At 52.4% G+C, this 12090-nt stretch overlaps 2 protein-coding genes across 2 annotated transcripts; one reads left to right on the top strand and one right to left on the bottom strand.

The window, feature by feature from the left end:
• Positions 1 to 115: 115 nt before the first annotated feature.
• Positions 116 to 2711, top strand: FIBRA_08762 (uncharacterized protein; the record flags this gene model as incomplete). The annotated part of the gene is made up of 16 exons (XM_012330386.1): positions 116 to 127; positions 203 to 229; positions 293 to 302; positions 364 to 431; positions 503 to 697; positions 759 to 892; positions 1026 to 1170; positions 1221 to 1249; positions 1304 to 1528; positions 1593 to 1693; positions 1756 to 1899; positions 1962 to 2034; positions 2092 to 2117; positions 2172 to 2395; positions 2461 to 2616; positions 2667 to 2711. The coding sequence occupies 16 exons, from the start codon at positions 116 to 118 to the stop codon at positions 2709 to 2711; spliced, it is 1614 nt and encodes a 537-aa protein (XP_012185776.1).
• Positions 2712 to 2964: 253 nt separating this feature from the next.
• Positions 2965 to 10499, bottom strand: FIBRA_08761 (uncharacterized protein; the record flags this gene model as incomplete). Its single annotated transcript, XM_012330385.1, has 10 exons — positions 2965 to 4262; positions 4322 to 4814; positions 4884 to 5048; positions 5102 to 5211; positions 5273 to 6175; positions 6228 to 7021; positions 7082 to 7418; positions 7467 to 8038; positions 8091 to 8958; positions 9011 to 10499. The coding sequence occupies 10 exons, from the start codon at positions 10497 to 10499 to the stop codon at positions 2965 to 2967; spliced, it is 7029 nt and encodes a 2342-aa protein (XP_012185775.1).
• Between the last annotated feature and the right edge of the window lie 1591 nt (positions 10500 to 12090).

Raw genomic sequence — 12090 nt, 5'->3', positions numbered from 1 at the left:
CCCCCCCCCCCCCCCCTGCGTTTTCGGTTATATATACCCGGACCCCACGGGGACACGGCGTGCCTCTGTCCTTCCTCGACTACCCCACACCGGTCCCGTTCCTGTGTGTGCGACCATGGGCAAAGGTGTACGTGCTTCCCCGCGCTGTACTGCGCCCCCCTCGCGCTAACTGCCTCCGGTGCACCCTGTCGTGTGCGGTCAGTACAGCGCCGCGATCGCGGCGAATCCGGTAGGTCGTCGGCCTGCTGTGCGCTCGTCATGGGACTGACGCATCCGATCTCGGGGGAAACAGTACATCGTCGGTGCGTACGCCTTTGTCGGCCTGCCCGCCCGGCTCGTCAATAAACCCACCGCGTCGTCCAGGCTCCTTTGCATGCATCGGCGGCGGCCTCTTTGGACTGGACATCTCGTCCATGTCCGGGGTTCTCAATGTGAGCGTCTCCCCCCCCCCTCTCGCTGGCTGCGCGCAGCCGACGGATGGCTCATCGCGCCCCTCCGGCAGAACCCTGCCTATCAGATCCAGTTCGGATACCCCTCGTCGAATGCACAGGGCGCCATCGTGGCCGCGATGCCTGCCGGCTCCTTCGTCGGCGCGCTGGCCGTGACGAAGCTCGCGGACCGTTTTGGCAGGAAGCAGACCGTCATCCTCAGCGGCTGGATCTGGGTCGTCGGGAGCATCCTGCAGTGCGCGAGCGTGGTGAGCGAGGGCACCCGTCCGCCCGCCGGGGCCGCTCACGCGCCGTTTTCGTTTTGCGCAGAACCGCGGCATGCTCGTCGTGGGCCGGATCGTGTCCGGCCTCGCGGTCGGCATCGCGTCGTCCATCGTCCCCATCTACCAGTCCGAGATCACCGCGCCCGCGATCCGTGGACGCCTCGTGTCGATGCAACAATGGTACGCGCTTTTGCACTTTTGGGCACGAGCGCAGATGGGTCGGCCACGGCTCCGAGAACGCTGCGCTTCTCTTTTAGCACCGATACCTCGCTTCCCCCGCGTCTCCGCGCTCACTGTGATTTGTTCACGACAGGGCTACTACGTGGGGTATCTTGATCCAATACTTTGTCGAATTTGGGTGCTCGTACATCAACGGCAAGGCGTCATTTCGGATTCCGTGGGGTCTGCAAATGATTCCGGCCATCATCCTCTCCCTAGGTATGATGCTCTTCCCCGAGGTACGGATATGCCCTCTGTCATTCGTCCGCCAACTCACCCGGGACTACAGAGCCCCAGATGGCTCATCGACCACAGCCGGTACGTAGTGTTCGGGCAGCCATCGGGATGCACGACGTGACTGTAGGTTTACAGCCCAGAGGAGGCCCTCACCATCCTCGCGGACTTGCACGGCGGGGGAGACCCGAACAACTCCCTTGTCCAGCTCGAGTACCACGAAATTCAGGAACAGGTGGCACTCGAGCGCGAGCAGGGGGCGAAGAGCTACAGGGACTTGTTCAAGCCTGGCATCTTCCGCCGCGTCACGCTCGGCTGTGCGCTCCAGATGTGGAGCCAGCTGTCCGGGATGAACATCCTGATGTGCGTGTCTCCGCTCGTGGTGCATTTTGATGGTGCACTCGAACCCTCTGCCCGTCGGTCTTAGGTACTACATCATCTACGTCTTCGAGGGCGCCGGGCTCACAGGCCGACGAGCGAACCTCATCGCCGACTCCGTGCAGTACGTTCTCAACGTCGCCCTGACCGGTCAGTCTTCCGTAGTATACCTTCTTCCCTCGCCGCTGAAACGCACGCATCACCGTTTGCAGTGCCCGCGATCATATACATCGACAAATGGGGCCGCCGCCCGATGCTGCTCACCGGGACCATGCTCATGGGGTTCTGGCTCATGCTAGTGGGCGGGCTCCAGGGCCACTTTGGCCACTGGGGCGAGGTCGAAGGCGCCCAATCGCGTGAGACGCATTGTGCACCCAGTCTGGCCCTGACGTTGCTCACATGCGGGATGATCGCACAGGTGTGTGGGTCCTCACCGGAAATGACCACGCCACGAAGGCGATCATTGTCTGCTCGTACTTGTTTGTGTGCAGGTACGTTCTCAGTACGCGCTCGCGCTCGGGGACACCACTTACGTGCCGCCGCTCTAGTTTTGCGATCACCATGGGACCGGTGTGTGGGCCGTAGGCCTGTGGGGAGGGAGGCTCACTCACGTCCGCATGTGTTGCAGGTATCGTGGACATACCCCGCAGAAATATTCCCGATGCGCGTCCGCGCAAAAGCGGTCTCTGTGGCCACAGGCAAGTTGTCGTCGGGCCGCGCTGTCACAACGCTCACGGCGCACACGCAGCCGTCAACTGGGTGTTCAACTTCGCGCTCGCGTGGGCGGTGCCGCCCAGCCTGTCCACGATCGCATACAAGACCTACTTCATCTTCGGCACGTTCAACTTTGCGGTGTGTGCATCGCCTGCGCCTCGAACGCGCTCGCGCGGCAGGCTCGCTGACGCCCCGCCCTGTAGGCCTTTATCCACATCTTCTTCTGTTTTCCGGAAACGGCGCAGCGTACGCTGGAAGAGGTCGAGGACGTGTTCGCGCAAGGACACGCGTTCGCCGCTTGGCGCGTCACAAGGGATGTTGGGAAGAAGACGCTTGAGGATGTCAAGGCCGAGGCTAAGGTGAGTGTTCACCCGGGCCTGCTTGGGTTCTCACGTAGTTGCGCCCATAGCACGAAATACACGAGCATGAGGACTCCGTTGATGAGAAGGTATAGGGCCCGAGACAGATTCTACTTGTTTGTTGTCTGGCTCGGCGTGTAATGAATGTATTGTTGTACAGCAACGTGGACGTTCACATTGTATGAACCATGGTATTATATTGAATAGCGCATACCCCGAGCACAAACGCATCCAGGAGGGTCATGTTCACGAACAAGTTAAAGGAGATATGACGTATCTACTTGAACACACCTTCGGCGCGCCGCAGCGACCATGAATAAGTTTTTCGAGCCTTGTCAGCATCCTAAACTAGATCCCCAATGCACCATCCGAAACGAAATGCGATCCACCAGCACACCTGTATCCCCCCTCCTGCTTGATCCACCTGTATCCCGCCACGCATACGCCCATTTGGCGAAGAGCCGCCTGTGCTTTCGCCTCCTGTTTCCTTCGCTGAGCCTCTGCTTCCATCATCGCCCTGCGTGCAGCCTCCTCTCTCGCCCGCTTTTCCCTTGCAGCCAGCTCCCGCAAGCGAGCTGCTTCCAGTTTACGCTTGCGCTTATCTTCCTCAGCAGCATCCCGGGCCCGAGTTTCTTCCAGTTGTCTGATACGCTCCCGCTCCTCTGCTTCCTTCCGTTTCGTCTCCTCGAGCTCCCGGGTCATGCGTACGAGCTCCTCTGTCAGCCTTTTGTTCGCAAGTTCCGCCGCAAGCTTGTCTTCCTGAAGCTTCTGCCATATGTGGTCCGGAACGCCTGGGTCGCGTTCCTCAGCGGCGTCATCAGGCGGAGGTGCCTTGTGCTGTGCGTTTCGCTCTGGAGAGGGCTGTCTGGTCGTGTGCGTCGTGCTGATGGAAGGGGCAGCTGTAGGCGGGGGAGGCGCGCTTGCTGATGGCATATCCAGCTGAACTTGCGGCAGTTTTGAGACGTGGGCGGTGCGCGCGCGGCGCTCCGCTAGCATGGTCTCCATGCAGCCTATCGCTTCGTCCGTCGTCAAAGTCAATTCCGAAGAGTCGTCGGACTCATCCGAGGGCCTCGTGAAGACAAGTGAAATCATCTGTTTGGCTAGGGTTCCTACGTCTCGAGCATTTCCCCACGATGGAAAGGCTGATAGCTGTTCGAGAAGCCGCACCATGGATTGATACCCACTCGAGGATGAATGCTCCAGTGCCTTCAGCTGAACTTTCTTTGCGGTAAGCTGGGCTTTGAGAATTTGGAGACAATGCTGAGGGCTCATGTGTGTGAAGACCAGCTCCTCCGAGAAACGGCTCGAAAGCCCAGAGTTGATTGCCATCAATCTGTTCATGTCCGCATCGTAACCGGCAAGGACGACGACGACTTTCTGGTGAAACTTTGGTTGTGTCAGGACGCTGACAAGTTCATCAATCGCCTCTTTCGCAAATGGACCGTCGCCAAGCCTGTATGCCTCATCAACGAAAAGAACTCGACCAAGAGCTTTCTCTAGCAGCGCCTTCGTCTTCGGACCTGTATGTCCCACATATTGGCCGACGAGATCAGACGCCGAACATTCAACCACTTCCGACGATGACAGGAATCCCATGTCGTAGAAGACTTGTCCCAGCTTTCGCGCAGTGGTGGTCTTACCTGTCCCTTGAATATGCAACCAAAGCTACTCAGTAATGTCGCTTATTCTGACATAAACAACATACCTGGAGGTCCTTTCATGACGAAATTGGTCGGGATTTGCCCTCGAGGGTCCATATCGCGAGCTTTCATCTTTCGTGCGGTCTCTTGATATCCGCTCAATTTTGTGACAATGTTGTCGCATCCCACCACGTCTCGGAACAAGTCTCGCAAATTAGCGGACGCCCGAGCATCACGGTCGAAATTGGGGTCGAAGTCTTGCGGCTCGAAAACAATGTCGAACGGTCTTTGATTCACAGGGACGGAGGTCAGGCGTAGTTGATACCGACCTTTGGCTTGTCCTAACAAGTTCTCAACCTCGCCTGCGTTTCCAAAATTTGGACGATTCCGAAGGCGACTGAGAACGGCAATGGCGACGTGTTTGGCATGATCTGTGGCACCCAGATTCTGCTTCTTAAGCTTCAGATCCAGGATCTTGCGTAGGTCAGAATCGTCGAAATCGTCGAAATGGAATGCATCTTCTATTGCAAACCGTCTGGCCAAACCAGGGTTGACATTCTAAGATTTCGATAACGATGTATCAACTAAAAAAAATCCGCGACTCTTTGGTCGAACACGCTATCTCACCTGAAACATATCTTCAATCTGTTCTCGATAGCCGAGTAATAGTACACATCTATCTTCTCCTGGAGTGCTTTGGACTTCGGCAACGATTGTGTCGATGACCGCCGTCTTGTAAATGTCTGTGTGTTGCCCAGCACCCTTTGTACCCCCACCGTATAGCATATACGCCTACATTCCGATGCTCTTAGATTCAGAAAGATGTCGACACTGAGTTGGCTTACCTCATCGATCACTAGCGTTTTGCCTACTGTGGCAGCAAGTATCGCTTTCGTTTTACTCTCTGACTCCCCAAGAACCGAGCCGATGAAATCTGCAGGATTCTTTACCACAACTTTGGTCGAGCACCATCAGAATATTAGAAGAACCTCCAGGGATCATGAGAACATGCATACCTTCACCATCGCTGAGAAGACTCAAATCTGCAAGTATTTGACCATACAATTTGGCTACCGTGGTCTTTCCTGTACCTGGAGAGCCAAGGAATACTCGATTAAGGGATACCTGCACCGGCTCCTTCTCTGCTAACTCTCGTTTGTAGTTCAGGGTGATGCTTTCCAGCATACTTCGCACAGAATTCTTGACCGCCTCCAGTCCGATCAACCCACTCAACTCCTTCCACGCGGCACTGCTATGTGTTACTTGGGACGGATCAGGCCCTATGAGGTCCTCCTTGGTGAGTAGGAAGTCGTCTGGACGCCGACCTTGCTTGCGTTCAATCGCCAATCGTCTTGCCTGTCGCCCTGTTACCTTCGCCTTCAAGTTTTCCAATGCCCGTGCATTCCCAAATCCTTCGCGTCCCCGCCCGCGACCTAGCCGTCGTATGGCAATCCTGACGAAGAGCCCTTGATATCCGTTTTCTATCTTCATTCTCCGGTCGTACTTTTTCTTCAGCATTCTCTCGAACATCAATCGTAGCTCTACATTAGTGTAATCGGCAAAGCGCAAGGTATAAGGAACTCGACTTGGCAAGCCAGGATTGTGCTCAAAGAATTTCTCCATTTGTTTGCTATATCCTGCGAGGATGAAAACAATCTTGCCGACATTGTTCTCCATCTCGGCAAGCAAGAAATCTAGTACTTGCCCCCCTTGAAAGTTGTGCGAACCGGTGAGCTGATAAGCCTCGTCAATGAACAGTGCTCCACCGCCCGCATTTAGGATTTCTTCGATCTGCTTCTTAGCGCCTGGGACGCCATCATTCGCCAAACGAGAACCCGTCGTCTCTATAAATGCGATTCCAGGAAGTACTTGAACTGACGCCAAAAATTTCGCATAGTGCCTTGCAATCGTAGTTTTCCCTGATATATATCTCTGTAATTGTAGTAATGGGGTAGCTCAAGAAACACTCACCTGTCCCGGGGTTTCCCAGGAGAACAATGTTGAATCGCTCGTCTGTGAGTGATGTGCCCTGTCGTTGAGTTACATCAATTTTATCCTTGATCTCCAATACTTGCGCCTTGACATCTTCGAGCCCAGTCATCGCCATGATAGCGTCAATAGAGGTATTAGAAACTCCTTCGACCGATTTCTGTCTCTCCCACTCCTTCTCCGACGGGGAGGGCTCTATGGCCAAAGCGTCGGTTTCTGAGGACGTAGACATGGGGGTCTCGGACAAAGGAGGGCCATCTTCCTTCACGTCGCCTTCGCTTGGCTGACTCGAAGAATCGGGGGCTACATTATTAATGTTTGGCGCGTTCTGGCCATTCTCAGATCCTGCAGAAAGGTCGCCTTGAGATGCGGGACCAGTGGTTCTCTGAGCCGCAAGAGAGGAAATAGCTGCGAGGTCGGCTTCCTTCTGTCGGAGAGCATTCGCCCTGTCGGCAGCAATTTGACGATCTCGGATTAACTGCGTCTGTTTCTCAATCTCCTCCTCTAATCTTGCGAGTTGCCGCGCGTGCTCTTGTTCTTCAGCTTCCCGTCTTTGCTGCTCTGCAAATTGTTTTTGCCGAAGCTTTTCTGCTGCCTTCGCTTCTTTATCGCACTGCTTGCATTGTGTAGGTCTATCTTTGTGACACTTCCAAGAGAGAGGGTGTCCGTTAGAACAAATATCGCTAATGACCTTCTCACACAGCATCTTTGAGTGGTCAGACAACTGGTGACATTTGGAAGGGCACGTGTGAATCCTGCAGCTTAGAATAGTGCCGCTATACAAGAGGAATAGGTTAATACATTGACCCAATTGCTCAGAATCTACGGAAACCTACCATGGCTCCTGGCATCCGCCATCCGGTGCCAGATTATCGAAATCTGCAGGATTCCTCAGCGTTGCGAGCCGATGAGGATGTCGTTCACATTTGACAGGTAAGCCATCATAAATATGTCGCCCGCCCTTCAACAAATCGAACAGCTGTGTCCAGAGCTCTTTTCCTCTACGCGCGCCCATAAATGTTTCTGCATTGCCCATCAAGATAAGCCCGTCCCGGGCGCGCGAGAGCAGTACGTTCAGACGCTCCGGTGACGACATGAAGCCAATTTCATGATCGCTGTTGCTCCTAGTAAGACAGCAGATGACGATCTCGCTTTCCTCTCCTTGATAATTGTCTACAAAGCATAGTTTAGTAGAGCACATGCGGGACAGAGCTTTCTTACCAATAGTTGCTAGACGGATCGCTTGCTTCGAGATGTTTGCTGCGGCCTCCGTGACAAGTCCTGCATGAACCAGATCATATGAATCGAGATCATTGAGGACAGGATCATTATCCTTCTTGAGCATCTCTCTCAGGAGGAACATTTGTCCGAGATACGGAGTAAGTATTACGATTTTATCCGTACCGTAGCCCTGTTGTCCTAGATACTTGACGGTTTTGAGTGTCATCTCCGCTTCAAACATATTCCGCTTCGAGGAAGTGGCGAACACGTCTCTTGCATTATCTCTGAGGTGCGCATTATCATCTTCAGGTGATGCGTGGCTGATGAACACAATATTATCCTGCAGACCACGGAGATTAGGTCGATTGAGGGTGTCGTCTGCGTCGACAAGATCTGGATAAGTCAGACGTCGAACGAGAGATGAAATTTCTGGGCGCATTCGATGTTGCTGGCTCAAGGTACTGTGTGGATAGCCCGAGCGAACGAGCCGTTCGAACATAGACATGTTGAGGTCATAGCCATTCCCCTTTTCGACTGTAAGGAAGTAATTATTCACTTTTGGTCGTAGCTGTCTGGATTGACAATGTCAGAATAATCCCAAAAGATAAATTCAAGGTCACGTACCGGTGATCACCAATGAGGACCAGGTGTTTTGTTTCCGGGCCCAAGGACGTCAAGACATGGCTTTCCAGTATCTCCCCGGCTTCTTCAACTAGTACGACATCTGGCGACGCCGCCTGGATCGGCAGCCTGTATTTTGCTGCTGCAGTTGTGGTACAGCCAATTATCCTTTTAGATTTTAGGACGGCGACTGTATTCTGGTCGAAGATGCGATCTATCGAATTAAGAGCATCACCATACTGCCCAGTAATATTGCATATGAGGTCAGCCTGCTGTTTGAGTATTTCAAAGCTCCAGCGGGAGTAAAGGCTCTGTCGTGCTTCGTACGACATGGCCCAAATATCAGCCGACTTCTGAACGTGGGGGGAGTCCTTGAAAATCCCCGCATTCCAACCCTTGACCCATTGATGAAGCAAATAGTGCGGTTTGATCTGATTTCCCTGCCTATCCACACGTTTCATATCTCCATCTTCGACAGGTATAGTGAATGCTTCATGATAGGTTGGCTCCTCAAACTCCAGATACTCAAGCACATCGCGATAGTTGGGGACAGGATGGCCATACTGGACGAACTCGTGCTCGAGAGCCTTTGCAAGTATTTCCGTACTGGATCTGAACTTGTTGACGCAATCCCAATCTGTACGCGTCATCTTGAAGGCCCGTTTTTGGCTCTGGAGAGACAGCGGTGCCGTCCGGGAAGTGGACTGGCTTCCTAAGCGAACCATACAGTCCTCAGGTAGACCGATATCAAGAAGGTCTTCGAGAAATTGATCCAATGCATGGTTTGTGTAGCAAACAACGAGAATTTTGGCTGCGGTCGATTCGTGAAGAATCTTCGCATGGAGAGCACCGATGAATGACTTCCCTGTACCTGCATATTTTTTGTTAGGAGTATTAGATACATCCGCTGCATCAGAACTCACCAGGAGGACCTTGTATCAAGGATACCCGTTGAGTAAGAGCGGAGAGGAGGGACGTTGACTGTGAGACATCCAGCCGGATCGGCTTTGCCTGCTTTATGTTCAGCAACGCCCGAAGGTCTTGATGCGGATCCTCTCGTAAAGATTCAATGATTGCCTCTGGATACAAAGGAGGGGGAAATAAGTCACTGTCGTCTGTCCATGACAGAATTTCCGGTGCAAGGGGGACGCTGATCGTTTCCTGGAGAGCCCTCAAGACAGGCTCATACGCGAAAACGGCAGTGTTGATCTGAACGAGTTGAATTTGTTTGGCGTTCTTGAGCTTAAGAAGCGCTTTCTTAAGGCTAGCTTCATTCGTGAACGAAAGCAAAATAATCGGGGGATTTTGTGCTAGAAGATCTTCATCTCGCATCACTGATGGAAATGCAACAATTTCGCGTCCAACCATTAGGCAGGTGAGCGATTGATGACGAAGGAGATTACGTCCTTCATCCTGAAGAATTGCCTTGCGGCCCTTCAGCGTCTTCTTCTTCGACAGTGGCCAGAGATCATGACCACATTCAAATCGCAGTCCCCACCGAACTCTTTTCCCCTCCGGTCCACAGTTGACACCAAGGAGCTTCAATGAATCAATCACAACACCCCTGTGCTTCCCCTTCTTCTCTCCAAAAATAATCCGGATTTCATCGCGCATTTCGTAAATCATGTCTTCACGCAAAAGACGATACTGATTGTCCAGGTACGTAGCAATACGATGTTCGTGAGTCTCTGGGTCCTCTAGGAAAGCCCTCGGGCGCAAAAAGGCTCGTTCCTTCGATGTAATTTCGTCAGCCGTAGGAAGAACAGATATGCTCCTGAAATCGGCGAAATCGTTGTCATGTCTTCCCCCGGGAGTAAAGCCTATATCGTCTGGGATCGCCGGATTGAATGTAGACAGGATATCTTTGATTTTCTGCCCAATAGCTACCAGCTCTGGCTGCGATGCGGAGAGCAGTCGGTCTAACACTGCAGGATCCTGAGCAACCTCGCGGTATGGACCAGCCTTCTCTACGGGAAGCATGACTAGCTGTCGCAGAAGCCATGCGAAAGCAAGTTCACCCTCCCCCTGCAACCTTCCTTGCCGAAATTCCTCCACAAATGCGTTCCAGAAAATTGGGGGATCAACAACAGCATCAAGAATTTGCTGAAGGAAGGACCCTCCTCCAATTTGTTGAAGAACGGGCGCTCTGAGATAAAGAATAAAATTGGAAGCATGACCGTTCAGGAACTCTGTGCGGAGATCAAAGCGCATTACAGCTTGAATAGACAACAGGCCTTGTCGGCTTCCAATCAGCCTGCTAATACAGGCAGCAGGGTCCGGCTGAGAAAAGATCGCCTCAAGGAACTGGGAACCATTCCGTGGACTTAGAATCGCCTGTCCGCACGAAATCGAATGTAAGAGTTTGTTTAGTCGTTGAAGACGGGGATTATCAGGATTATTGCCACGAGACATTGTCGTAGAAATGGTGCAACGGAATATCGGAAGAGCTTGCGCGTCGTCAAGAAGCTAGCAACAACTCGCCTCGTGGACTCATGTGCGACCCCTGCACATTAGAGTTATAAGATAACCATTTCAAGTAGTGATTACCACGCACCGTCTGATGGAATCTCTCTGCTGTCGACCAAACGTTCGGAATTGCGAGACTGTTGGAGATGTTGTCTCTAGATCCCTTGGCCCAAGACCATTCAAAATTCATGCACATGAGTGAGCGAGCTATACGCCTGTCTGATTCTAGGACTCCGGAACGGGCTATAACGCCGTCTGGCGGAAGTCTCGCACAATAGGGTTTGATCCTGGTCCTCAAACTGTACAAACTATCGCAAAATACCCTAAACGAAATAATCGTTCTGTGAGACACAAGTCAATCATCATTACATTCCTCGAAAGCGAATTGTTTCCAACAGCAAATATGAAAAACATAAACCGCCAAGACGACTATCACTAACAACTACAAACTTTGAGGGCATTCAAAACCGCTCGAGACCATAACCACCCCCAGCCTGCATGCATCGGCTATTTAGCCAGATCCATGCTGGCAAAAGATGTGGACTCGTTCGATAGAAGACCGACAAGTGGTAATACGGCGTGATAGTTCCCTTGTGACGAGCATCTGTGAACTGTCAACGTACATTTAACAGTAGGACATGACCCTCGGTGAAAGCAAACTCGCATCGCCGAGTTCAAGTCTTAGAACTCTGGTTCCAAGGCAAGAGGATATGGGTGCAATGGTGTCCCTTCTCTCATCGAACTATCTTATGTACCACGAGCGGGATAAATGGACGACGCATGAGCATACATGTATTGTATTCGTGATGTATTGTTAGACAGTGTGTAAGAAAGAAGAGAGGGTAAACCGCACCAAATAGCAAATAAGCACACCTGCCTCACTTCCGCATCTTCACGCTTCATGGGCTACTAGATCCCATGGACCTCGTAGCCGGCCAAGCAACATGTAGCTGGACATGTTGAATACTCCAGGAAGGTTCCTGTGAGGTGGGAGAGGAGCAACATATTTGCAACACGAGGCTTGATGTAATTCCCTTCGTCGAGCTTCATTAAAATACACTTTTCGCCCACATGATAAGCCAAGTGTTCCAGATCTACCCTCTTCGAACTCCTCATAACCAAAAAGGTCTAGCAAGGGATAATCAGATCATCGAAGTCCAGTCAATACCAAGCTCGACAAGCAGGAAACAGGACCATTTCATACTTTCCAGGTGTGTTCTGTTCATAGTTGAGTTATTGTTGATACCAGATAGATGAGAGATGCCACGGACGGCAGTGCATAATGGAGCTTGGGAGGGACCAAGAGAAAGGCGTTACCGGGTGTCACCGTCAAGCCTTCTCACGCGCGTCTGCTGAGTATTCGCTGCATCCCCACTTCATGCCGTCGATTTCTTACCGTAGTGCCCGTGCATACTTTGGAGGCTATTGCTCGATGGCCTCAGTTGCTGCACGCCTCAATAACCAATACTAGGGAAGTTCAAAGTTGCCGCAGCTGGGCTCGCAGAAAGTTCTGCGCCGCAGATGCACTTTTGGGCGC

The sequence above is a fragment of the Fibroporia radiculosa genome (genome assembly GCF_000313525.1).
Source record: "Fibroporia radiculosa TFFH 294 genomic supercontigs, scaffold2705, whole genome shotgun sequence".
Taxonomy (NCBI): Eukaryota; Fungi; Basidiomycota; class Agaricomycetes; order Polyporales; family Fibroporiaceae; genus Fibroporia; species Fibroporia radiculosa.
Note: the sequence above shows the minus strand (reverse complement) of the source record. Positions and strands in the feature narration are given on the sequence as shown.